The sequence below is a fragment of the Serpula lacrymans genome (assembly GCF_000218685.1).
Source record: "Serpula lacrymans var. lacrymans S7.9 unplaced genomic scaffold SERLAscaffold_12, whole genome shotgun sequence".
In the NCBI taxonomy this organism is placed as follows: domain Eukaryota; kingdom Fungi; phylum Basidiomycota; class Agaricomycetes; order Boletales; family Serpulaceae; genus Serpula; species Serpula lacrymans.
In genome coordinates, this window is record NW_006763301.1 from 145,627 (window position 1) to 172,284 (window position 26,658).

The window sequence follows — 26,658 nt, forward strand, 5'->3', positions numbered from 1 at the left end:
TGAGCTCTTATAAATTTAGGATGTGCGCGCTTTCGTGAACCTAGTGCTAATTACTGTTCTAGAAACTTACTTGAAGATAGTGATTCCGACGAGCAGGAGGGATTCGTTGGCGAGTTAGATGAGTGGAATGCTGATATCGATAAGTGAGTCCTTGCACGTTCTTTCGTAACAAAAATCCTCAAAAGTTCTCGTATCTAGCGATGAATTCTTGCACGGGCCTACACAGGAGTTAGACCTAGGGTCTTCGGAGGATGAGGAGCTTGAGCTGCCTTCAAAAAGTAAAAAGTCAAAGCAGCACAGTCGACCGGTCAAAATAATCCCCACAGGCTCAGACGATTCTTCTTCTGAAGAGGATGAAGAGGATGACGGTCGCACTACGATGGCGAATATGGAGGCTCGTTCTCGCGCACTTGAAGCAAAATCGGCACGAGATGCCGAACTTGATGCTGAGGAGCTTCAAAACGCTGCACTGGATGATGAAGGTGACGAGGGTGATGTTGACATGGATGGAGAAGATGAAGATGGTGAAATCCCTCTCCCTACACCTGAGGAGAGAGAACAGGAAAAGAAAAGTGGTGGATCCGATGTTAATATGTTACAAAGGCGAATGAGACTGTGTGTCAGAGTGTTGGGCAATTTCAAGAAACTGCACGCTAAAGGACGGTAAGTCACTTTATCTTATGCTATAGCTCTTGATTCCATCTGGCATATGCTTTCAGATCGCGATCGGAATATCTTGACCAGCTCATCTCAGACATTGGTAGTTACTACGGTTATAACGACTTCCTTACCGAGAAACTATCGCAGCTATTCCCTGTGGCAGAGGTGTGTTGCCACTTAGTCTCAGTCATCAGAGTATCCTGATTCGGGAAGGCTATCGAATTTTTCGAAGCAAATGAAGTTGCTAGACCAGTGACAATCCGGACAAATACCTTGAGGACTCGAAGACGAGATCTTGCGCAGACACTGGTTAACAGAGGTGTCACCCTGGAGCCAATCGGCAAATGGACTAATGTTGGGCTGCAAGTATTCGAGAGTGGTGTGCCCATTGGTAAATAGATTTCAGAGGTTATATATATGGAGCTGATCAATTCCCCTAGGCGCAACCCCAGAGTATTTAGCTGGCCACTATATGCTTCAAGCGGCATCTTCCTTCCTTCCAGTCATTGCTCTCGCTCCCCAACCAAATGAACGGATTTTGGATATGGCCTCTGCTCCAGGTGGAAAAACGACGCATATAGCTGCTCTTTTGCAGAACACTGGCGTAGTCTTCGCAAACGATGCAAATCAGGCACGTACGAAGAGTCTAACGGCCAATGTGCATCGCTTGGGTTGTAAAAATGTCATTGTTTGCTCCTACGATGGGAGGGAGTTCCCCAGAGTGATAGGCGGGTTTGATCGTGTGTTACTGGATGCGCCGTGCAGCGGTACTGGCGTAATCAGCAAGGATTCGAGCGTCAAAGTTAACAAGGTAAATCCTGAAGCCTATCTATATACCAACGGTAATCTAAACATTGTTATAGTCTGAGCGAGATTTCCATCTCCTTGCACATTTACAAAAGCAACTTATCCTTTGCGCCATCGACAGTGTGAGCCCGGACTCGAAGACGGGAGGCTATCTTGTCTACTCCACTTGTTCGGTCACCGTTGACGAAAATGAAGCTGTCGTAGACTACGCACTGCGAAAGAGGTCAAATGTTAAACTTGTAGACACGGGTCTCGAGTTCGGGCGAGAGGGTTTTACCAGATTCAGGGGCAAAATATTCAACCCAAGCCTAAATCTTACACGGAGATTTTACCCGCACGTCCACAACATGGATGGATTCTATGTTGCTAAATTCAAGGTAGAGAAGCGCACGAACATCAGGGCAAATGGTCGTGTTAGTGAAGATACCAAGAAGGGGGCCGTAACTGTCGACGACGATGGCGAGCAGGAAGATGTCGCTTTTGATTCAGAGGAAGATAGGCCTATTCTTGAGGGTTTGTCACTCTTCTTATATTTTCTCTATGGTTGCTTATGTTGCAACTGTATTTCAGAGGCTAAACGGACACGTATGAAAGCAAAGGGCTTGCGCGTCCCTCCTCGAAAAGTGGATACAACGGTCGCACCTGCTTAAAAGACTATTTTGCCTTGCCGATATCTTATTCGTGATTTGCATACATCACTAGTCGCAAGAGACGCGTGCGATATTTTAATGACAGATCATGGAAAATCTTTATTCCGATACCATCATTGATTCGCAGCAGAAAACAATAGCTGAAAATCACTTGTAATTGTATCGAATTTTGTGAGCTGAGAAGTACTAACTTGCAATGGTAAGATAAGGCACATTTTTGTCACTAATCCAAGCGCTCGGCAGACTGAACAACCTTTCGACCGACATCCACGATCACCAGAATTAATGATGGCAGTATGTAACATCCTAGTGCAAGACCAAACTTTTACTGACTTCTCTCAATGGTCTTGGTAGCAAAACTACTCCACCGAGGTCAGTGATTCAGAGGCGTCCTGTTAATCAGATGCACCAGAAGTCAATATTGTCTGACAACCCGACTGCAGAATGCCATGCGAGCCCCTAAAGGCTGGACGAACAACGTCTTTTCCCTCGAGAAAGTTAAAAACATGCTTGCCAATGGAACTGGGAAGCCTGAAGCCAGTATTAAGGACATTCTGGAAGAAATACAAGGAGATCAATATGTGTTTTCCTCTGAGGGAGATTTTTACTTTTGGAACTGTGCGAGCGAAAGGGGAGCTGTTGTGCTTGAGCCAAAGGAGAAAGACAGGTTGTGGAAGCAGATGGAAGCAGATATCATGAAAATACGTATGAGACAGCTCTGACTTACTTGACAACTCTACACTGTATGTCATGTATGCCTGTGTTATATGCTGCAACCGTGAGAACACTGTAGTGCTCTGGAGTTAATCACCTTCCAAAGACACTGCTGCCGGTATACCCGCTCGTAACTACGAGAGTCACCGGTGCCCTCTCTCAGCGAGTTCGTTCTGGTCTTGCGATAACATGGGGGGCTCGAACTACATTATATCCTTAACGCCAACTTTTACTCAAGGTCTCATCTTAGGGCAGCTCTCGATTTTGATTCTTCTAGCTCTCATCTTCAAATATCTGTTTTTGGATGCTTCTGACGCAGAGCATGCACCAGGCCTATCTTCTCATCACCGTCCTCAACTAAAAGCCGAGCGTCCACCTTGGAATTATAAAACAGAGCCGATACACGAGAACGGGCAAAGTCCACTGGAGGTGCCGGAGTCTGCGGAATGGTTCAATATGCTCGCGCAGCAGGTCGATTGCTTTCATGTGCAACCTAATTTGGTTCCTAATCATGCTGTTTTGCTAGGTTACCGAGGTATATCGGTCAAAGCTGCGAGATAACCTGGCGGATGTTGAAGGCGACGAAGTAGCACGGAAGAGGATAGAGTCCTACGTTAATCAAATAAGGCCTAAGGGATTCTTGGTACGCTATCCTTCGCAATTAAGGCCCATCGTCACGATACGACGGTTCTCACTTTTCGTGTCGGTGATCTAGGACTATATCAATATACATTCAGTCGACTTAGGAGTGTCGGCACCTCGACTATCTGGTGCTCGGTTAGACACTGGAGACACTATGCCGATCAATCCAGTCAGACTCTTCTTAACTTGAAGTATGAAACCTGCTAAATTTTCTTGCAGAAAGTAATCCTAGATATGACATATGTTGATTCATTGTCAGTTTCTCTTTCGACTGCATACCTATTCAACTACCCAATGTCCTCCTTCGCACGACTCCCAATATCACTTACCATATCACTTTCATTATTCAAGTCTTCAGTAAGGACCATTTTTTCTGTTTTGAAAGATAGTGAGCTGACGGGTTTGATAGATAACTTTGACCCCACCAACCCCATCATCTGAGCCGCCATCTGTGACCATTTCAATACCACCCGATTTTACTCTGGATTTGAAGACCACATCGCTCATAGGCAGTCGTGCGAAGCTTGCAGATGTGGCCAAATTCCACGAATTGATTCGGCATCATCTGCACAGAATTTTAGCATCGCGAGGTACATGGAAAGTTGCTCTACCAGGGCTAGGAAACATGGCAGAACCTCCAGAGCATAAATAGGACGATAAGTATATTGGTTCTGAGGATACCGATGTTGTACTTGCGACTTCGTGTTTCTTTAGTCGTGGGTAGCCTATTCATGACGATAAATATAAAAGCCTGATTCTCCGTCATATTCCTGTTGACCTCGTAGTACGTGTTATAGACAGCTGTTAATACCACTTATTATTATAATAGCTTAGATTGATATATATATATATATTCACCTGTATGTATTTGCAACAGCGAATTCGAAGAGAAGAAAACCAGATCCTGTTACCAACTGATGGAAGCCTCCCAAACTGCAACAATCTGAAAACGGGCAGTGGAACTAGAAAAAAGATAAAGACAGGTATGGCAATGGCCGGGTGAGTCGCACAGAACCTTGCTAGATGCTTCGGTGGAGATGGGCTTAGTGACGCTGAACAATCATTTTACCGAATGAATAGAGCTACACGGTGAACTTGAAACAGGAGATGGCAGGCTGTCAAAGCCAACGAGCACACGCGCCTACTAAGTTATGTGCTAACTTGCTGGACATAACTCGAGCACCATTTTGTTTGAAACAGTGACCTATTTATACATGTGAGAATGCTCAGCGAAAGTGGATCAAAATGGCACATGCCAGAAAAGGCGGACAGTGCGTGGACAAGGACACTAGCGCTCCAGACTGGAGTCACTACTTCCGACTCGCATCAAGGAGGAAACCGTAAGGTGCTTATACTTGTACCGTTGGACGGTTGGTATAAGCGTGCGTGTGGAAAGACGCCAAGTACATTTCGAGCGATAGACTATATTATGAAGAAACAGATACTGACCACGAATTTAAACAGAGTGGAAGACGTCCTATGATACAACAAAGTGAGTACTTGGAAGATGGGTCATCTTATCAAAAACCGTACCGATAGACTGCTATTAACTGAGAAAAAGCTTGTGATCGGTTAGCGCTGGTTAGCAATGACACCACAGGCGTCCAGATTTAGTAAGAAGCCGAAGCCTATTGGTCGTAGCGTGGTGCGACAATTGATGTTGATGGCGATTTCTAATACCACTCCTGCATCATTATGCCAGCCACATGAGCGTAGTATGGCGAATAAAAAAGAATTAAGAGCCGACAAAGCAGAAATAAAAAAAATAAAGGCTACATAGCAGCTGGCGGCAGATAGCAGCCAGGCAGTAGAGCGACCTCGATCGTGAGAATGGATGGGACCATTGTCACACATGTCACATAGGGATACATACTCCGACCTCCGAAGCGTCATCCACTATGTTTTTGAATGTCACAGGCCTAGAGGTTTGTGATTGAATATAAATCGAATATCCTTCTAGAACCAAATAAATGCAGAAGCCGCCCGCCGCATCATGCCCTCTTCCCATGGACAGTCTCACCACAAAGCTGTTACAGTAGATAGATAACTAGAGTCGTCGTATGACAAAGAGTTGAGATCTTTATGTCTGACAGGGACGTTATAAAATGGACGGTCGGAACACACTCGGAGCACTAGTCAAGATAACGATCGACCGTGCGCATGATACCGTACTTAGCGTAGTGAGGTAACGTGATATCCGACCAGAGCTTCCTTTGCAGGACACCTCAGGCCGATACCCATCTTTGGGTTCGTCTGTCCTCTCCCTGCGATTGTAGATATCTTTCAGTGTACAATTCGTGTCCCTAATCATAGCCAAAGAAAAGCGTATGAAAAAAAGTTATATCACCAGCACTTGAAAATAAAATACAGTTCACGAAACGAACAAAACAACATAGTTGTCAGTGTGAATATTACCTAATATGGGTATCAGACGTATTGGAAGTTTTTTCAAATATTAGGTTATGCCTTTTGTTTGGACGTCCAAAGCCGAGCCAAATAGGGATAAGAGGGCGCGAATTTGTTGACAACCGTATCTCTTTCTCTCTCTCTTTCTCCTCTCTGCCCTTGCGCTTTAGGTTGCGTATCACGCACTTTCCCTCTCTCTTGTCAATTTTACAGCTTTTTCATGTTCGTATTGTTTCCATTCTATCATCTGTTTTTCTTTGTCGCGTTTTTTGTGTTGTTGACTGACTTTCCCGTTTCTTTTTCACAGCACATACGCATTTTTTGCCATAATGTCTGCTACTGAAGCTACCATCGCTCCCGCCGCTGAGGAAGTCAAGGCTGTTGAGACCCCTGCTCCTGCCGTCGAGTCGCCTGCCGTTGAGCCAGCAGCTGAGGAAGCTGCTCCTGCTCCAGTAAGCCAGCTTTCCTTCTTACAACGAACGTTGCTCACAATGTATTACAGGAAGCTGCTCAGGAAGAGGCCAAGGTTGAGGTATTTGATTTTTCATCACATTCCGGACGTCGCAGATGCTAAATTATCTTTTCATTTTCAGGAACCTGCTGCTGAAGCTACAGCCACTGAGCCTGCTGCTGAAACTCCTGCTGCTGAGGAAACCGCAAAGGAAGAAGCCAAGCCCGTAAGGAGAATATATTATATATCATTCAATTTTCTCATTTGTCTTTTCAGGAAGCTGCCGCTGCTGAGACTCCCAAGAAAGAGGAGCGACCCAAGAGCCCCGGTTTGCTTGCCAAACTCCTTGCGCCCTTCAAGGATGGTAAGGCGAAGGTTGAGAAAAAGGTGAAGGCTCCCAAGAGCCCTAAGAAAGAGAAGAAGAAAGAAGAGATTGAGGCAAGTTTTGTTTACTGAGTTGTGAGCATAATCTGATGTGTTGTTATTCCTACTTAGGCTCCTGCCGCTGCTCCTACTTCCGAGGAGCCTGCGAAGGAAGAGGTTGCAGCGGAGACCAAAGTTGATGAGGCTCCTGCCGCTGAGCCTGCCAAGCCCGAGGAGGCGGCTGAACCCGTGAAAGAGACGTAAGTTGATCGCTCGGATGGTGATGTGTGTATGGAGATTGATAATTGCTATAGGGAAACCGCTGCTGAAGCTGCTGCCCCTGAGCCTACTGCCGAGGCTACGCCTGCTGCTGATGAGCCTAAAGAGGAAAAGGTATGCGCTGCTTGCAATGAGACCGACGATCACATTACTTACCATGATCCTTCCTTCAGAAGGACGAGAAGAAGGAGAAAGACCGGGTCAAAATCAGCCGTCGTCTTTCTGCACGTGTTGGTGACTTCTTCAAGCCCAAGCCCAAGCACGAGGTTTCTACACCTGCTAAGGTCGATGAGCACCCACCCAAGATTGATGAGCCTGCCCCAGTAGCACCTCTTGAAAACCCAGCATCGGAAGATGAGACCGCTGCTCCAGCACCTGAGGCGTCTCCCGCTCCTGCTGAGGAGCAACCTATTGAGCCTCCGGTCGCTGCACCTGTTGTTGCTGCCGCAGCTTAATTGTATCACTGCTTGGATCTTGGATCTAGGGTTTTTTTAATCTCTTATGACCGACACGAGCTCATTTCTTTTATTATCTTTGGTACCAAGTGTGTGAACACCTTCGCCACCGCGCTTTCTCTTTCAGCGGATTGTCTGTCCTCGATTACCCCACTTATGATTTCTGCATACTTTACTCATTGGATCTGGTTTCGCGGTTGCTTTCACTTTCATGACCCATCTCACTACGATTGGCCTGATCCGTTTCTTATCACTTAATCTTACGATCCATTTGATCAACAATACCCCCATACTTTCTTTTGGTCGGATCGGTATTCATGTCATTAAGTCTTTCTTGTAATCATTTATCTGGAAAGGACTACGATGCATATGAGTACTTCGCGCATGTGTTAGTGGAAATGTCACCAAGCTTCTTGGCAGCATTGTGTTGGTGGTGGTAATTAGTCACCCGGAAATGACTCTTATTGACTCGGCGTACGGTGCTGGGCATGATGCTTCTGAATCTGGTATAGATTGAAACTGAACGGTAATATCTCTGCCTCCCAACATGGCTCCAAAGTCTGCTGGAAAGGAAAACCTTATGCATGAAGAGGATGAAGTCCTGCAGGCTGTCATTCTTGCAGACAGCTTCAATAAACGATTTAAACCTCTTACCACGCATAGACCGAGGGTAAGGTCTATCAAGGTCGCTTCCCTTCATTTATCTCATTTGTTTATTCGACATAGTGCCTTCTACCGATCTGCAATGCTCCTATGTTGGATTGGACTTTTGAAAGTCTAGCGCTTGCAGGAGTCCAAGAGATTTTTGTGATTTGCCGGTCCCATGCTGATCTTGTCAAAGCAGCCATAAAGTGAGGACAGTCCTCTTGTCCAATTCTTTCACATGTCTAATCGCTGCTGCACACACTATTCAGAAGCTCGAAATGGTCTAAACCCAACACTGGGCTGAAAATCGTGCCTATCGTGACAGCGAAAGAGACGTTTTCTCCGGGCGATGCGATGCGGGATATCTACACTCATGGGATCATCACTTCTGATTTCGTCCTCGTCACAGGTGATTTGGTGAGCAATATTCGAATCGACGAAGTTGTGAGAGCACACAAAGAGAGGAGGAAGACGAATAAAGACGCGATCATGACGATGGTGGTGAAAGAGAGTGGGGCCAACCATCGGACGAGGTGAGTTATTCTCTCTCTTCGCCTTTTGTATGTTCGAAGGCGATAGGTGACAGAGTTCTGACCAATCGTTGAAACAGATCGAAAGGAGATTCATCGATATTCGTATTGGACGCAGAAACATCAGAGTGCCTGCACTATGAGCCTGTCATTGGTTATCCTCCCAAGACGCATGCTAGCATTCCTCGAGAAATCCTAGAAGAACATCCCGAGATAGAGATTCGCAACGATTTCATAGACTGCTCTATTGATATATGCTCCGTCGAAGTATGTTTTTCTTTCTTTATGCATTGGTATACATGTTTGATTGACCACTCTCTTTTTGCACAGGTACCTTCGTTGTTCCAGGATAACTTCGACTATGCTGATATACGGAGGGATTTTGTGCATGGCGTCCTCACTTCCGATCTGCTCATGAAAAATATCTATTGCTATATAGCTAAAGAGGGCTACGCTGCTCGTGTTAAGGATACAAAAAGTTATGCTTCTGTCAGGTGTGTATGTGTAGTCATCAACAGTATGTTCAAACTTTGAACCATCTTCACAGCAAGGATATATTGGCGCGATGGACATTCCCTCTAGTACCTGACGATGACCATCCAGCCGGACACAATTACGAACATCTTCGAGGTAACAAGTACATTGCTAGAGACAATACTGTGTCCCTTTCCCGGTAATTATCCGTTCCTTCAATTTTGTGTCCCTATAAACGATGCTTATTCCTACTGTTCACAAGTACTTGCAAGATCGGGAATAACGTTTTGATTGGTTCACACTCCCAGATTGCCGACAATGCACAAGTTTTAGCCTCTGTGCTTGGCCAGCGATGCAAGATTGGCGCAGGTAGTGTCGTTCGTGATTCGTATCTCTTTGACGGTGTGACGATAGGCCCAAATTGCGTGATCGAGAGCAGTATTGTGGGCGCGGGGGTACACATCAAAGAGCAAAGTCAAGTGGAGAGAGGGTGTCTGATTGGTGACGGAGTGGTTGTGGGACCCCGTGCAACACTGATGCCTTTCGAAAGGTTGTCGCGAAAACGATCCATAGAGAGCGATGAGGAAGACGACGAAGATGGTGAAGACGAGGACGATGAAGATGAAGCAGACGATGAAGGCGAAGAGGACGATGACGATGACGATGAGGACGACGTAGACTCTGACTTAGAAGAGGTTGAAGCCAGTAAGTTATCGTGTTCACGTAACAGAAAATCTCACCTGACCTTCCCTAAGACCAGGATCCGGATTCTTTGGAATACCTTGGAAAGGATAACAATGCTGTCATATGGCCGAGGGTTTCGTTGGACGAAGACGAAGACGTGGATGAACTCGAGGGTGCAGATAACCAAAGGCTCATGCGCATAGGTTTGTATAATTTTATCCCTTCGATATTCACTCGCGTTCAACGTTGGTTACTAGGAGATTCTGCATCGGATCTAGAACTCTCAGACCTAGGATCTGAATCTTCGGATTCCGAGTCGGATTCGGAGTCCTCCTCCTCGGATGATGATTTCGGTGGTTCTAACCCCTCGTCCTCCGTGACTTCCTTACCTCTCAGCACCCCCACGAATTTAGTAGCGCAGGCTGACACGGCTGCTGAGCTTGAGTTCATAAGCGAGGTAACGCAATCTCTGGAACGGGCCTTCGCGGAAGGGCATTCTGTTGATAATGCGGCGGTGGAACTGAAGACTCTCCGAATGGCCAGCAATGTGCCCCTGCGCCGTGTACGAGAGGCGGTTGTGGCTTCGATTGTAGAGCGAATCAAAATAGAAGAGTCTGGTGCGCCCCAACGACAGGAAATCGGCAGCGTCATCGATAGATGGGGAGGACTTATTGACAAAATTGGAGGAGTGGATGCTGTAGAGACCGTTGAGGTGCTTCAGGTCTGCATCATTCTCTTGGCTGCCTTGTGTATTTTTGTGTCACACATTTATTCATAGGCTCATTGCGCAACATCAATACGCTTGCCATTGTTTGGTCAAATACTCGCTGCTTTATATCATCATGATATTGTCGAAGAAGATGATATCCGAAAATGGCATTCATCGCCTTCTTCACAAGGAGAGGGAATCAAGTCTGCTGCTACCCGGGAAAATTACTTGAAGTGCTGGACTACCGGTGCCCATATGATACAACAGTTCGATGAACAAGAAAGTGATGAAGAAAGCGAAGGCAGTAGCAGTAAAGAGGGTAGCGAAGAAGAAGAAAGCGAGGAAGACGATGAAGGCGATGAGGAAGATGATGAAGATGAAGGAGATGAAAGTAGCGAGTCGTGAGTATCATAGGACCGAAGCTTGAAGTCCATGATGTATCACTAGAATAATATCATTTGAATAGGTGACCTATTCAATGTCTTGCACTCAAGCCATTTAAGCCAAGAGTGTCCATCCTTCACGCTAGTACTTGAGTATAATGTAGAGAGCTGCAATAGATGAGATGAGCAAGTTTGAAAGGAAATCCGGCTCGTAACAAACCATGAATGATTCCAGGGCTGTCAATAAACTGTGTCAGCAAAATCAGGGTGTCTTCAGAGAATGACCAATACTTACAGCCAGCCGAGACATGTAAGCAGGATGTTGATCAACTGGAATGGAGTGCGTTAGGAGCTGGGAATTAGGAATATGAAAATAAACGCACTAGGTCGGCGCCACAACCTCTTTCGAAGAAAACTCCTAGTGGTGGGAGAATGAAAGCAAGACTGAGGTAGGGTAAGTGAGGGTAAAAAAAAACTGGTCCACGTAGTAAGCTTACATGATCTGCAAGCATGATGGATATCGATGAGCTCGTTGCTGAAGAATATTTGTGAGATGCGAACCTTGCAAATATCTGAAGCTGTGAATGCCATGTTTACAGGGAAAAAGACAAGAAGTGGTCAATACAAGGTATGGTGGTTACTTGCCTTGAGGACCACGCAGTCCTTCCGACTTTATACTAGAACCAGCATAGTTCTAGTGACGTCAGGGCATGCTTGGAAGATGTTACGTAACTACTAATGAGTTTTTGGGGTCAGCCGATTCCACGATGACTGGAACTCCACACGGTAAGGAACAGTGGCCTCTGTGGGTCCATGACACCCTCAGTGATCACATTCTGACATATCTTCGTACCAAGAACGCAGCATGGATCCTGTCTCAGTACACTCATTTCTCGACATACCATACATACCATCGGATCCTACTTCATACCAACAATTCGATCTATACCTGCCTGTCAGTCCCTCCAGGGGGACTGTGCATGCCAAGGACATAGATAACGCACCGCCTTTAATTTGTTTTGTGCATGGAGGGGCATGGAGAAGGTCAGTTGCTGTTTTGCGAACTCATCGCCATACCTAACTTGCCCATCCTTCCCCCACTGCATCAGCGAAGATAAAGCTGACCATGCAGAACTTGGCCGTAACATAGCCACTTACACAGGTTTTCCTTTGGCAATTCCGAATTATCGGCTTTCACCTCGAGAGCCCACCAAAGATAATTATCTTCATCATCCGCAGCATGCTCAAGACATCTTGCAATTTCTCGAATTTATTGTGCAAGAGTGGAAGGGCCCACGGCCGTACGACGGTCTGTTGCCCTATGATCCAAAAAGAATATACCTTATCGGACACAGCTGTTCTGCTCATATGCTGTCCTCCATACTCTTGGACTCCCAAATTGAGGATTTGACTCCTTCGACTGGTCTTTTTAACGCAGTGCAAGCTGTCATATTCTCCGAGGGTATATACGATATCGACTTCTTGCTGTCTAGCTTTCCCAATTATCGGGATTGGTTCATAGAAGCAGCATTTGGCCAGAAACCCTCTTACCCAGACGTCTCCGCGTTAACCATGAGTTTGAGGCCTTCTGAAGTCTTCATACGATGGCTCGTCATACACTCGGAAGGAGACACACTTGTCGACGTTCGTCAGAGTGCTGGTATGTACGAACACCTCTGCAAGCAGTACAATAGTAGGGGGCTTCGCTCGTCAGCGTATGTGGCGAAGAATTTCGATCACCTTAAGGAAGGGCATAACGAGATCCTCAAGGGTCACGATTATGTCAAGATTGCGGGCGCGTTTATCGTGGGGGATTCTTCTAGGTCCATATAGTGTGCGCTGCTAGTATTACATCGGCTAAAAATCACAAAAATACTTGGACCAATAAGTATTGATATGGTCATGTACTTGTATTTAATTCTTCGAGTGCCCTTTCTAAGCCATGTGCTGCTCTGTCAATATCGCCCATAGTGTTATAAAGAGGGGCGATGGTCAAGCGAATAACATCAGGTTCCCTTTTATCACCGACCACGCCCTCTTCTAATAATCTGTCAAACACCTTGCCCATAGCGCCCGATCCAGTTGGCAGAAATAGGAGTGATAGCTGAGCACCCCGTGATTCAGGATCACTCGGCGTGATGACCGCGAAGCCAAATCTTTGCGGCTGAGAATTCTGGCCGTCCCGGTTCTTATCGTTCGTCGCGGAAGGATATCTTGCGGAAACCTCATGTACGGGTACGTAGAACTTGGATTTTTCAAGTTCTCCCTCTAGATGTAGGGTCAACGACTCAGATCTCTTTCGCAGAAGGTCCATCGAGCCAACTCTCTTGAAGGCCTGGAGAGAGCCGAGGAGAGAGACGATATTAAGGACGGAGGGGTTGGACTGCTGATAGCCTTGGGCGCCCGGGATGGCGTTAAATAAAGGAGGCATGGAAAAGCGCGTGGAAGGGTCGTGGCCCCACCAGCCTGCATATCTATCATGACCAAATGATGGAAAATTCCACGGTGAGATATGAAGCAAGAGTATCAGACAAAGACATACTGCGGAGGCCTGGTGTTATTCCATTTTTCGTGAATGAATAGCCCAGCTATCCCTCCGGGACCGGAGTTCAGATATTTATATGAACACCAGACAGCAAAGTCGACGTCCCACTCGTGAAGAGCCATGGGAACGTTCCCAACAGCGTGAGCAAGGTCCCAGCCACAAATACAGCCCTATAACATGCTGCCTTTAGCAGCAGAAAGAGGATAAATTCCAGAAAACGAAAACAAAGAATATTTTTAAAGAAGCGGAACGCATTCCTCGCGTCACATGCGATGGACGTCCGTATATATACGTAAAGGCTACTGGCAAACGCACCTGTTCCTTAGCTGCCTTCGTGATGGCTTGCATGGGAAACCATTGGCCAGTATAGTATTGCACGCCGCTGAAGATGACAAGGGCGATGGAATTGCCTTGTTTGGTAATGAGGTCTATAATATCGCTTTCGCGAAGAGTGAATTCGCCTGTGCGAGGGGCAAGTTCGATAATGGCGTCGGTTGGATCATATCCGTGCAAGACCGCTTGGGACGCAAATGCATACTAGTGACAATTTTTGAGTGTGTCATTGGGGGACCTACCTAGATGCTCGGAGGTGTAAGGCTTACCTGATCTGATGGGAATGCCTTGGCTTCACACAAGATCTTGTATCGGTCGGGTGTGGGTTTGTAGAAAGCCGACAGCATAAGATGGAGATTCGCTGTCAGGGTACTCATGCACGCCACTTCCTTTTCCTTGGCACCTAGAGGGGACAAAGTAGATACCTTACAGGTTCCACGGAGATGGATTGGTTATATGATCGAAGGACTGACCGACTATTTCAGCGAGAAGTGGGGTAACGGTGTCGGCAATGTTCAGCCACTCTCTTCCGTGAGGATGTGAGAAATGACCTTCTACAGCGCTGTACGGTATGATGAGGTGGTGCATTGTGGCTGAGCCGAGTTGGGGGAGCATACCGTGTTCGCCATACTTTGAGTTCGTCGTTGATAAGTTTTTCCGACTGTTTTGAGAGCGGTCCAAGGGAATTTCCACAGAGGTAGGCACAAGAGTCGTCAGCTGTGATAGATTAGAAGAAAGAGTTGAAGCATGGGTGGTGGATTACCTGTTGTTTCTGGCAGACGGGTCGCGCCAATGTCTGTGTTTGTTGGGATGGCAAAGTCATCTAGTAAGGGGGTGGAGAGATCCTCAAGTGCGCCCATGGAAAGTGTCGAGATTGAATGAAGAGGTAAGCGTTGAATGAGTCCGATCTGAGATCGATCTCGCCGCGGCTGGCCAATTAGGCGAGCCCGACCAGCCCCGGTTCAAGTCAGTCTTGCTCAACATGTCCTCTCCCCGCAACGTCGTCGTCGTCGTCGGCGCTGGTCCTGTGGGATGTCTCGCTGCTCTAGCTCTCGCAAAGATGGGCTGGAGCGTGCACATATACGAAGCAAGACCTGGTCCGTGCACCCCTCTCGTTATATGTTTGTTCTCATTTTCCTCTAGATTTACGGCTACCATCATCGAAGACTGCTGCCCAACAGCGATCTATCAACCTGGCCATCTCCTCGCGGGGGATTGCCGCCCTACAGGCAGTCGACCCCGCTGCAACGGATAGGTTTTTGCAGACTGTCATTCCCATGCATGGACGGATGATCCACGACAAAGATGGCGGATTACATAGCCAGCTCTATGATAGGCACGGCCAGGTGTGTATGTACCTTCTGAGCGGCCCGTGTGACTACTCTACGCGCCATATCTATTCATAAGATCTAGACGTAGCTCATCTTCATCCCGCTTCTGCTGTCCCCTAGTGCATCAATTCCATAGATCGCGCCCTTTTGAACGAGGGCTTACTTGAAGAGGCTTCTGCCGTCCCGACCGTCCGTCTGTTCTTCAACCATAAAGTTCAGTCTATCGACTTCGACAGCAGAACGCTCGTCGTCCATGATGTGGAAGCGGATACGATTACCCGTATCGGATTTCATTTCTGCATTGGTGCAGATGGAAGCTACTCTGTTATCCGGCGACAACTCATGAGAGTCGTTCGGTTCGTCCCTATCCTTTTATTTCGTATTTCGTCCCATTTTATATTTGTTATTTTCCTCGCAGAATGGACTTCCAGCAGGAATATATTCCGCATGAGTATATTGAACTCAAAATGCCGGCAGGGAAGGATAAGGACGGCAAACCTAGCTTTTTGCTTGATCCGAATCACCTCCACATATGGCCTCGCCATTCTTTTATGCTCATCGCTCTACCAAACAAAGTAAACACCCACGCTTCTCTTTTTTTTCTTCCCACATGTCAACAATTTTTCAATTCTAGGATAAATCTTTCACCTGCACTCTTTTTGCACCTACCACCGAGCTCGATCGTTTGACCACGCGGGAACATATTTTGTCTTGGTTCAAGGCTCATTTTTCGGATGCTCTGATATTACTAGGAGAGGACAAATTACTGCAAGACTTTGAGAAAAATCCACGCAGCCCTTTAATATCAACAAAGGTGTGTGCGTGTCTTCAGTCATGCGTTGCGATGCCGAATTTAATATAACATCGATGAACCAGGCAAGACCCTATCATTACAAAGACCGTGGCGTGATATTAGGCGATGCAGCTCACTCCATGGTCCCCTTCTACGGCCAAGGTCTCAACTGCGGTCTTGAGGACGTAAGGGTTTTGCAAGCATTGCTTCGTGAGGAAGGTGTTACCCCAGACGGTGCCCTAGCTGAAACAGGCGACAACGGGTCTACTGACCAGAGGCTTCTTAATGCTCTTACTCGCTATTCAACTTCCAGACATGATGACCTTATTGCCATATGTGACCTCGCAATGGACAATTAGTAAGTTCGTCCCTTTCATATGTGTTGCCATGATCCGCTCATTCGTCAATGTTCAGCGTCGAGATGCGTCATTCTGTGACAACACCCGGTTACATCTTTAGGAAAGCCCTTGACAACATGTTGTTTGCACTGAGTTCCAGAAAGCAATTCTCGCTATCCTTGCTCGGACCGCTCTTGTCGAGGGTTCCCTTTCCTACTACTCATCCCAGCGGCTGGCTTCCCTTATACACTATGATCACATTTCGTCCGGATATCAGCTATTCCACGGCTAAGAGGAAGGCAACGAGGCAATCGCACATTCTTTCAAGAGTTGGTCAGATCGGAGCCGCCGCATTTGGCGCCACGAGCTTCTATCTTCTGTTGGGAGCGTTGCGTCGGATACAGAGTCAAAGATGACATCTACGAATTATCAAACTTTGTTCACTTGATGAAGTTCCCAGTGTGTGTATTGTTATCTTCCTGCGGAAAAACAACGGTATCGGTGTAGAACTATCACGAGAAGTGTAGTCTAGAATTTACCTACAGTAGCTGTTAAGGGGTTCTTAGCGGTAATTAATCCGGGTACTGAAGTACTGTGGCAATGTTTTTCAAAACACGAGGCACATCAACTGAGAACAAGAACAAAGTGGCTCGCTCACATTGTGATCAAGTCTAATCCGTTTGAAGAAACATGTCTGGTTGCTCTATGAAAACACGATTTGTTCACATGTAAATATTTATAAGCAACAAGAACAACAACAATTCAACAAAGGAGTAAGCAACATAGCATCCCGGAAACGTTACATTATATATTCGTGAATATAGTTTGACCCGACACTGGTAACACAAAAAGAGTCGTAATTGTCGTTAAGGATTCTTCGAAGATAGGAGTTGACATAACAAGAAAATCGTCACTAGCGACGATGAAGAAGCCAACTGAGAGAGCGCGCAGAAACAAACAAGTCAACTCTGCTACTGTTTATTGACTCTTCGGTGGTCGTCCTCTTTTTCTTTTCGTACTTGTTTCTGGACTAGCTTCACCATTCCCCCCAGATTCTGCTCCTGCAGCAGTTTCTGTTTTAGATGTTTTGGGTGGACGACCACGTTTGCGCTTCGTCACTGGTTCTTCTTCCCCAGATTCGTTTGCTTTTCTTTCCTGTAGAATACAGACGATCAAGCGATAAGTTAGAAATATACGTTTATAAAATGATATAATTGGTTTGTGGTACTTGCCTTGGGCGGTCTGCCGCGTTTTCTCTTGACTCCAGCCTCTGAAGAGGCGCCTGGTGCGGTTGAACCCCCTGATTTTTTATTTCTGCTCCCTTTGGGACGACCGCGTCCCCGTTTTACAGGTGCAGCATCGCTAACCTCACCAGCACCTATATAGAAGGGGGGATGTGTGATCAAAATGCCGGACAACAGCAGAGTGAACTGACGGGGAAACGTCCTGCTCACCCTCTGTTTCGTCAGCTGTTGGTTGTTCTCTCTCATCTAAATCGTCGAATTTATTATCGGCTACGGCTTCCTGCTGAGGAGAAGCCGACATTGTGGAAGGCAGATGCGCAGCGATTCAAGGCGTGGTAGGCGAGGGTAGATAGCAGAAAGACGTCCGCGACGAGGAAAGAGAAGGAAAAAGCGGGGAAAGGGTGTGTGCCCTCGTTTTAACGAATAATTCCCCCTACCGAATATAGATGGATATGTATTGTTGTTCCCTCGCGTGCACATCTCGACCAAAACTGGGTCTTATTATTATCATTCAGCAATCTTCCTGTTCGTTGGTTGATTTTTTCCCCTGATATTCGGGGACATACGTACGTAATTGCGAAACGCTGGAAATTAGGAGAAATCCATTTGTGGTGAGAATATATCGAGACTCTCAGGGAAAGTGGCAGCTGTCCGTTGATACGTTCAGAGATGCAAATGATGGAAACCCTGAGACAGCACACAGGGAGCAGACGTCGCCGTTGATCGCTGGCGCTGGCGACGACAGAGCTTATGGCGCGCAGACCTGATGCTGAGGATATTTGTTGCAAAATAATCCTCCTCGGAAACTCATAAACGCTCGAATGAGCAGTCTGCTGCAAGGTCTGCAAAACAGATTGTAGGCCGCCGATCGGCGGTTTGCGGTTTCTGTTGCCCAAGTCAGTGAAGCTCTTCTTCTGTACAGCAAATCCGCGGTGACTGGAACAAGAACAGAGATGCATCGTTCTACGGCATTTGCGAGCCTAGCAGGGGGTAGCTTAGGAATATCGCCTACTAGAAGTACAGGCTAGTACTGATAGCGTAGGTCAACGTTCGAGACTCAAACCCCGCTTTGACTGAGCGGGCCGCGGAGTCGGACGCTTCCACTTCAGTCGGCGATATATTAAGAATAGTTCTCACGCCACCTGGAACAGTAACGTGTCCCACTGACCCGCATATATCGTGAAAGCATATTACTCCTGGCCTGCCCGACTCTATGCGCTCTGCTCCAGCCTTCGCTCTCGCTGTATGCGTGGGCCTGCTCCCGGTCCAAGCCCGCCTCCTCTATTCAGGCCCAGAGGATGTCCATGCGTTTCCGAAACACCGCGTGACTTTCCTCAATAACCTTCCCGTCTTGAACGAAACCGCCCAACGGTGGTTACGCGACGGCTTACGAGGGGGTGCAAGAGAGTTCCTGGACGAAACATGGAATGATGATGCCTCTTGGCATACAGTGCCATCCCTCAAAGAAATCGGTAGTGGCGATATACACGGCGCTGCTGAATCGTCTAAAGTCTGTACGTCTGTCTGCTACTTGAAAGCATAATTAATTTATCCGTTTATTTCGAACCACACGCAGCCATTCGATGCACCCGCTTCGGGATACATGCTAGAGCACATGAAATTGGGACCGCAAAATTCTTTCCTATGCCTCGTTCCGCCCACACGTGATATTCCACAACCAGCGTCAGAAAATTCTGATTTAGATGCGACACTTGGACAAAGTTGGTCTTTATTACAACCTTTATCCGGAAAGTGCCTATATGTACGCTGTTCCTTATTTCGCTATTGGACCGCATTTTTCTAATTTTGCCCCAATAGCACAGACAAACGTGGTTCACGTATTCTTACTGTCACAATCAGGAAATTCGACAGTTCCGTGAACTACCTCACGCACACCCCCATCCCCCAGGTGATTAAATATTTTTTTGATCTATTATTTCGGTTTACTCACCTGCATCCGTAACACCAGGAGGTTACGAACCAGCAGAAGATCCTGAAGTATGAAATTACAATTCCCCGTTAGATCCACTAAATTCTCACCGTTATCCATTTTAGTGGGAATCATATACTCTTGGCCGCGCTCCTCCGCCACCAGAATCAAGCCCCGAGCTGACATTTGCCGAACAAGATGCTCAGGTGGCCAACTTAGAGGTCGCCCGGGGACCTAGCTCACGCTACCTCGTTCAACGGTGGGGGGATGGAACTCCTTGCGATAAGACTGGAAAACCACGCGAAGTGGAAGTACAGGTCAGATCTTGTTTCTCCGAAGTGTTCTATTGTTCGCCGGATATTAATTTTTGAGCAAATAGTTTCACTGTTCGATGACAATGACAGACTCTATTCTTCTTGTGCGAGAGGCTAAGACGTGCTCGTATGTCCTCGTGGTACAGACACCCAAATTGTGTGGACAGCCTGGTTTCAAATCGCGCCTCGACACGCGTGAAGAAGCTTTCATCCGTTGCCGCGAAATTATAGATCCTCCCTCAGACAAATCGTCTGAGGAACCGCCCCAAACCGAATTGGCGGATTTCCATCAACAGCCTTTACAGACGCCTACTGATACACTAAACGAGTCCAGCCGGCCGTTGCATCTCACATCGCGCCGATCACCTTTTACTCTGCCCGTTCAAGATCATGTGCAAGGCTACACTACCCTTGGCAGCGGGGAAGGCTCCAACAAAAAGGGCAATGCATATGACGAGATGCTAAAGCGTACGCTTGAGGCCATCTTGAGCAGTCCAGAATTACAAGCATTGAGCGGTGAAAATCCGCAAGTATTCATTGAGCGCACAGGGGAGAATGGCGAATTTGTACTCGAGATCGTTGAGGAGATTCCTTTGGACGAATTTGCGGAGGCGGGTGATGCGAATGTCAGAGAGGGAGAGCTGGACATCGCACACCTCGCAGATGTGCTCAGGAAAGCAGGAATCGAGGTAAAGGGCGGGAAGGAAAAGGACTCTGCGTCAAAGGCAAAGTCCAAAAGGGTTCAAGAGGAAGAGGGGGAGAAAGAGGACGAATCTCGACAGGGTAAAGACGAGTTGTAACTTTTATTGAGTTTTGCAATCTCATTTGTTTATCGTATGGGATCTCACCGTTTGCCAACCTAATGGTTTGTTACTCGGCTTAGTCTCCTACCCCACAGGACAAACTTCCTCCAATTACTACTAAAATATATGGTCGTAGCTGGCTTTTCCCCCTACAGGCTTCTTGCTAAGATCTGGAATTGCCCTGGATGTGTGGGACATGGAGAGTCGTAACATTCAGCTGTGAAACGCGAACAATGATTTCTCAGATACGCGCCACAGAATTTCCAACATATTTTCTACTTACTCACGATGAAGAGGTGTGCACGTGTACGCACTACCAGTAAGGTCTTTCGATCTATTGAATTCTAGCTTGCCTATACTGACGCTTGCCCTTCTTTCCGTGACTTGATGCTGTTTCGTCTTATCTTTTCCGCTGGGTCACATAGCTTCTGTTTCCATGCATCTCATCAAAGAAAATTCGAGCTATAACGAGCGGTTCGTAATATATGTTCTGTGTATCCGAGCTGGCCAAATTTAACGTACAGTTCTAGATGGATGGGAATGAATATCCCGCTTTTATCGCCTTATAAACGCTGCTGTTGGACAGGGATCGATCGTTGATACGAGCTCTATTTATCGGCACGAAAACTCGGCGCATCAGTTCTCCCAAAAAACGAGCTGCAAGCCAGGCTCTCATCAATCTTTAGAACATGATGGTCGGGTCCCTTGTTGAGGTATTTCATCAATTTCTTACAATAGTATGCTTGCAATATGTGCCCTTCAGACTTATCACAACAACTACCTTTTTTTATCGCACAATTGCAAGCAAAATTTGCCAATTCCTCGCGGCTCGTACATCTTCCAAGCCAGCATATGCGGCACGCCGACTCGAAACAAACACCTCCTTCGTCGGACCATCATTGCGCCAACTTCTTTCGCAAGGCTGCTCCCTCCGAAAATGAATGTGGTTCCATGTCTTTCGACGAATTCATTGCCTTATAATCATTGTCAACATCACAATCTCCGCTGCTATGTACCCTATACCCTTTCCGATCGTTTTCCCTTTTCTTTCCACCATTGGTGGTAAAGGGCGGCTACGCCGTCTTCCAGGCAGGACCCTCTGGATACCGAGTAATGTTTCTTTTACCGCAGTACCCTTCTTGTCCCCTGTCTCCATTTTCACAACACGAGCTGATCTTTTTTGGGAAGCCACGACATCCCCCTTTCCCCTGGATCAACCTATCGAGGTCCCACCATTCTTCGAACCGCTACAGGATAAATTTAATATAGAAGAATATCTCTTATCGCCGCCTATACCTTTCTAGGTTTCTAAACCTGTGACAGGCTTTGTTGGGCATGGCAATTGCCTTCCGTACTCATCGTGCATTGACAACTAATGTCTTTGGGAGCAACGTTCTCATGGTTCATCCCAAATTTCAACAGCAGTTGGAGCATGTGCATGAGCGGTAAGGCAGTGAGTGTCAATTTGCTTCATTGTCGCTATTTGAGGGTTAATCTAATACTTTTACAGATACTTTTACAGATTACATGTATATTGAATATTTTTTCTAACCACTTCTAGTAAGCTGTCAATTTTCCACGCGATTCTCGAGCTGCAAGGACTGACGCGCGTCATTTAGCTGATAGGAGCCATACTTACTATCGTCTGCAAGGCCTATCGGCCCTTCGCCGATCCTTCCCTTACGCGCCTTGATGCGCACACTAAGTATACGTTTATCAGTCTAGTTCTATCAGCATTCAGTTGAATGGATCGTCCTGCTGCGGATGCTGTCTAGTTTGACGTAAGAGAGGTCCTTTGTTTTCTTCCATCATTGAAGCTGGGAAGTTTTCCATTACTTTGGGCTTGTGTCTTCTTATCTGATTTCGTTGTGTCGCCCGTGTAGTTGTTTCTGTTTATACCACTGACTTGGACCATCACCTGGATCGTTTTAGCACTCTTTTATAGTGACTTGTGGCTTGGAAGTTGCACCTGCTATCACATTAAAGCGCCCTTCCTTTTATTGCCCTCGACCACCTTAAGAGCGCATTACCTCACCGCCCCTTAGTCACATATAGACACACCCTCCTGCCTCGAATACACGTGTCAATCTATGATACTCTCAACTCACTATTGGAGGTGAGTTCAAGCATTCGCAGCCGTCAGAGCGCTGACTAGGATGGTATTTCAGTGATATATTCTGATTTAGCATCGCACGCCTATCGTTCCTAGTCGCGTACCGCGCCTCTCGCCTCCTCACGTCTTGAAGGCCCTATCTTGGGAGTAGAAGACACTCGACCTTGTTCTATCAGTGGAAAAGGAAAAATTCCCGTGAATATTGATTCGCGAATCAGCAGGCATCGCGAGTCGCGCGTTTCGTTGCTCCTCGTTAGGCTTTTTACCTTCCCATCAGGACAGTCCCATGGACTTGGCCCTGCGGACCGTTTAGTGAAGCGCGTCTTCACACACAATACGTCTTTCTTCCCCTGCATCCTCCCGCTTTTACCTCATTTCCTACGTTCTGCGGTACTCTTACGCCATAATGTTCAAGTGGAGGCGGGCTTGACGGCCGTCCGCATTACGAGACGACATTATCTCCATTAATACTCTCAGTTGTGTTTTTTTTGTCGGTGCAGGACAAAGGGCCCGTTTAAGGGAACACGATCGAACGGATGATGGGTAAAATGCGTGTTATATATTAGGCTAACGGAATCCCATAACTTTGCCCATTTTATTCCAGGGTTGAATTATTTCAAGTGCGGACAGTTATCACACATCCCAGCCCTCGTTATTGGGTCTTCTGCAGCCCACAATGCACCACTTCGCTTGGAATTTGCTGAGCTGCGACATCCGACCCCATAGATTCTAGATGCCATTCAACAACCACGGAGATTACTATTATTATTGGACATTTATTCCATTTCGACTAGCCCTTTGTTGTCAGAAGCGACTTCTGCAGCTTCACAAGCTATCGCCCAGCGAGGACACCTCCTTATCGCTCGTGCATTAGGCCAGCACGACCCCTTAACTCGTTCAAATTTTCTTCGCACCCTGCGATAACCTTCCTTTCCGCACATAGCAGACGGGTCGAACACACGACCCCGACAGCACACCACCCCATCCTCAATTCACTTCGTTTGCGAGACTGCCGTATTCGATGGCCACACGTGTTGAAGATCCTCGCCTGCCCTTTCTGTTCCGTGGAACGAGGTTTCGAACAAACACCTCGTTCTCGTATGACGCCGCTCATTAATATTTCTCATTTATCGGCATTTCCCCTCCTATCGCATATTGGCTCTGCAGCGTATCAAGCTCTAACGCATGTTTTGCTTACGGTGTGTGATGCTCCGATGGATCATAACCCCACGTGTTATATAGGATGTACGCTATCTCAATTTATCCTTTCTAGTCTCCTCCCAGCAAGAGAATCTTCTGAAAAATCCCAATCGAGCGCATCACCTCGCGGTACTTCCTCGTTCATACACTAGTAGTACGCTAGCGTAATCGCCCAAACACGATTCTGCTCTTCGAACTCGGTTAAAGCATGACATATTACTTCTCCGCACTATCGCAGGGACGCAGTCCACACAATGCATTACCTCACCTATTCAATTTACCCCGCCATGTCACCCCCGCTCTTACGCTATACTCAAGGTCGTCCTCAAGCGCGTAAACTTCCATGGATTCGCCTATCGCACGTGTTATAGAGTCTCAACGTCACGCATACTCGACTGACTTTCCCCCCCCCTATTTGTTGCTGCAAGATACTCCTTTTTCGAAGAATTCGCGCATACATGATCCTTCTGTCTTCTTCACTTATCGGGCTAGCGCGAGCCCCTTGCTATCGCATCTCTTCGAACACACTCGAGGGCTCGACTCAGGTGACCTGTTTGTCAAGCTCATATCGCAGAAAGCCGATCAATCCTATGACCTCCCTTCGTCATTACCTTGCGATACGACACAACGGTACCGCAGCTGATATCAAAACAGCGTCCGTTACCGTCATCAGCAACAAAAACTGATATTCACACGTCATCCGCACTCCTACGACGACGTTGATATTTATCGTCTCGACATCCCGCTTCAAAATTATGCCCAGCACGCGCTCAGCGGGTCATAAGGTAAAAGGACCGTCTGATAATCAAAGTTGGCATGGCGCTTCTTCATGACGCAAGACGGGTGCGACTAGCTCGGTGCGATTACTTCATGTATCATACTCGAGGACTCGTGGAATATAACAAGTGCTCGCTCTTGACATAATCCGGTGATGGCGCTGTTGCTCCGGCGTGCGTTTAATAAGGGCTGTGACGCGAAAGAGACCCGAAAACGCTATCAATATTGCCGTCAAAGGGGAAAACCCATAGGACGACTCAAGTAGAATAGATTAACTTGACTGGGAGGGAGAGAACATATGATGTAAATATTGAAAAGTGAAAGTACACACAACTTGGGAGGCCAAGTTCCAAGTATATATATAAAAACGATGCCCACATGGCCGTCGAAGCAAATGACGTGGAGGTTGCGATCATGAGCCACGAAGAATGAGAAAGGAAAAACGATATAAACGAGAATGAAAAAAATTCAAAAATCAATTCATAGGCAAAATAGTAAGGAAGTAATGATTGATAGGTTGGGGGTGGGGGCATGCATGTGGAGAGGATATAGAATGGGATCATCTCGTATCTTGGGGTCTTGGCTAGCGCTCTAAAGCACAGAAAAAACGTCCTCGGTTTCTTTATTTATTCGTTCGAATGTATCGAATTTTATGGGGCCCGTGGCGTATGGACAATGGGCGATGGAATGGACGACGGAAAGACGTCTCGAATGAGCGAGTTGACGACGGCAGAGAAAAATGCGATGCCATTTTGACGTGGGGGCCCGTGGAGTGTGGAGAACGGAGGTTTGAATACCGGGGGGAAAGTCGCGCGTGCGTGCGCTGGGGTGGGAGCGTTGCGTGGAGTTTTGGTGATGTACGATGGGGCCGAGTGTCGATGGGGTCCGATGGTGTCGATGGGGCCGAGAAATGTCGATGGTGTCGAGCGTTCGTCGTCCGCGCCGCCGTCTGGGCATGAACATGCAAGGGTTTTTTTAAATAAAAGAACAAAAAAGTCCAAAGTCAAAAATCAAAGAACGTCCAAACGAAATCAAAGAAAAAAAGAACAAACTCGGAGAAAAAGTTATCATCATCCATATGAGACAAAAACGTGCCTTTGAGCTGCCAAGTTCGTAGCTGCGCATATCAGTAAAGTTGAACAGATAGATAGATAGATGTATGGAGAAAGGTGAGTGAGCGAGAGAGTAAAAATAATTTCATTTTATTCACATTATGCCATCTTTCGTTACTGGTGTCAAATCAAAAGTGTAAAGAAGAGAAATAAACAAAAAGATGATGAAACAAAAGAAAAAAGTCGTCGTCGTTTTGCATGGAAAGAAAGGGTGGCGAATGGCGACAACTCGCGTCCAAGTACAGGTTTTTTTAAAAGTAGAACGAACGAACGGAGGGAAAGAGGGAAAATGAATATATATATATATATATATATATATCTTTAAGAAAATAAAATCCAGCACAGATAGGATGAGGGAGAGGACGAGAGCGGGGACTGTCGTGACGAGGATCGCACACGGACAAGGCGCGGATGGGAATGGCGATAAAGTCAAGTGGGGAGAGGGGAAAAAGGGCTAGACGCATCCATCCATCGTCCCATCCCCCTCCGACTTGAGGACCCAAACGCGAACGTCGGGGCGTCACAACCTCGACTCGACTCGGGGGGGATGCAACCGCACCCAACGCACATCGAACGACGACGAGCCTCAGAAAAACCTCCTCTTATGGGCCTTCTCCTCCACCGCCACCCTCACATGCACATGCCCCGCATTCACCCCTCCATACCCAGGCTCCGCACACGTCTTAATGCTCTTCACCCACTCGTCGCCCTCGTCCGCCTCGTCCCATTCGCACTCGCATTCGCAGTGGGCGTCGTGTGCGTGCGAGGGGCGTCGCCGTTCGTGACGTGGCCATTCATCTTGATGCTCCCGTTCACGCTCCCATGTCCACCCCCATTCACACCCACCTGCCCCTCCCTCCTCCCCCCACACTCACACCCCCCAAGCAACCCACCTCCCTTGCCAGTCCCCTTCAACAAATCAGCAAGCGTACACCGCGCACTAGGCTCCACATACAGCATCCTCCTCAGCGCC

The 26,658-nt window shown here is 47.2% G+C and overlaps 10 protein-coding genes across 10 annotated transcripts; 6 read left to right on the forward strand and 4 right to left on the reverse strand.

Moving 5' to 3' along the window:
- Positions 1-379: 379 nt before the first annotated feature.
- On the forward strand, positions 380-2,288 carry SERLADRAFT_475366 (uncharacterized protein; the record flags this gene model as incomplete). Its single annotated transcript, XM_007321831.1, has 6 exons — positions 380-663; positions 720-825; positions 874-1,051; positions 1,101-1,471; positions 1,524-1,980; positions 2,038-2,288. The coding sequence occupies 6 exons, from the start codon at positions 380-382 to the stop codon at positions 2,115-2,117; spliced, it is 1,476 nt and encodes a 491-aa protein (XP_007321893.1).
- SERLADRAFT_475373 (uncharacterized protein) lies at positions 2,257-2,931 on the forward strand (the record flags this gene model as incomplete). The annotated part of the gene is made up of 3 exons (XM_007321832.1): positions 2,257-2,411; positions 2,472-2,489; positions 2,561-2,931. 3 exons carry the CDS (start codon positions 2,403-2,405, stop codon positions 2,837-2,839), a joined length of 306 nt encoding a protein of 101 aa, XP_007321894.1.
- SERLADRAFT_475377 (uncharacterized protein) lies at positions 2,915-4,248 on the forward strand (the record flags this gene model as incomplete). The annotated part of the gene is made up of 5 exons (XM_007321833.1): positions 2,915-3,302; positions 3,358-3,474; positions 3,547-3,642; positions 3,693-3,830; positions 3,883-4,248. 5 exons carry the CDS (start codon positions 3,021-3,023, stop codon positions 4,123-4,125), a joined length of 876 nt encoding a protein of 291 aa, XP_007321895.1.
- A 7,538-nt stretch (positions 4,249-11,786) lies between these two features.
- Positions 11,787-14,622, reverse strand: SERLADRAFT_475396 (uncharacterized protein; the record flags this gene model as incomplete). Its single annotated transcript, XM_007321834.1, has 8 exons — positions 11,787-11,886; positions 11,960-13,326; positions 13,395-13,567; positions 13,713-13,934; positions 14,000-14,133; positions 14,204-14,292; positions 14,348-14,447; positions 14,494-14,622. 7 exons carry the CDS (start codon positions 14,588-14,590, stop codon positions 12,753-12,755), a joined length of 1,389 nt encoding a protein of 462 aa, XP_007321896.1.
- Positions 14,623-14,764: 142 nt separating this feature from the next.
- SERLADRAFT_475400 (uncharacterized protein) lies at positions 14,765-16,805 on the forward strand (the record flags this gene model as incomplete). Its single annotated transcript, XM_007321835.1, has 7 exons — positions 14,765-14,827; positions 14,874-15,076; positions 15,182-15,417; positions 15,480-15,636; positions 15,696-15,875; positions 15,938-16,212; positions 16,269-16,805. The coding sequence occupies 7 exons, from the start codon at positions 14,791-14,793 to the stop codon at positions 16,606-16,608; spliced, it is 1,428 nt and encodes a 475-aa protein (XP_007321897.1).
- A 365-nt stretch (positions 16,806-17,170) lies between these two features.
- On the reverse strand, positions 17,171-17,807 carry SERLADRAFT_397945 (uncharacterized protein; the record flags this gene model as incomplete). The annotated part of the gene is made up of 3 exons (XM_007321836.1): positions 17,171-17,347; positions 17,425-17,570; positions 17,647-17,807. 3 exons carry the CDS (start codon positions 17,735-17,737, stop codon positions 17,171-17,173), a joined length of 414 nt encoding a protein of 137 aa, XP_007321898.1.
- Positions 17,808-18,604: 797 nt separating this feature from the next.
- SERLADRAFT_475403 (uncharacterized protein) lies at positions 18,605-20,523 on the forward strand (the record flags this gene model as incomplete). The annotated part of the gene is made up of 6 exons (XM_007321837.1): positions 18,605-18,946; positions 19,013-19,198; positions 19,255-19,345; positions 19,406-19,434; positions 19,492-19,683; positions 19,746-20,523. 6 exons carry the CDS (start codon positions 18,650-18,652, stop codon positions 20,478-20,480), a joined length of 1,530 nt encoding a protein of 509 aa, XP_007321899.1.
- Positions 20,524-22,526: 2,003 nt separating this feature from the next.
- SERLADRAFT_397950 (uncharacterized protein) lies at positions 22,527-23,038 on the reverse strand (the record flags this gene model as incomplete). The annotated part of the gene is made up of 2 exons (XM_007321838.1): positions 22,527-22,599; positions 22,652-23,038. A coding segment is annotated over one exon (236 nt), but the record flags the coding sequence as incomplete, so codon positions are not given.
- Positions 23,039-24,139: 1,101 nt separating this feature from the next.
- Positions 24,140-24,580, forward strand: SERLADRAFT_441333 (uncharacterized protein; the record flags this gene model as incomplete). Its single annotated transcript, XM_007321839.1, has 2 exons — positions 24,140-24,399; positions 24,451-24,580. The coding sequence occupies 2 exons, from the start codon at positions 24,140-24,142 to the stop codon at positions 24,578-24,580; spliced, it is 390 nt and encodes a 129-aa protein (XP_007321901.1).
- A 643-nt stretch (positions 24,581-25,223) lies between these two features.
- SERLADRAFT_441334 (uncharacterized protein) lies at positions 25,224-26,483 on the reverse strand (the record flags this gene model as incomplete). The annotated part of the gene is made up of 2 exons (XM_007321840.1): positions 25,224-25,522; positions 26,420-26,483. The coding sequence occupies 2 exons, from the start codon at positions 26,481-26,483 to the stop codon at positions 25,224-25,226; spliced, it is 363 nt and encodes a 120-aa protein (XP_007321902.1).
- Positions 26,484-26,658: the final 175 nt, after the last annotated feature.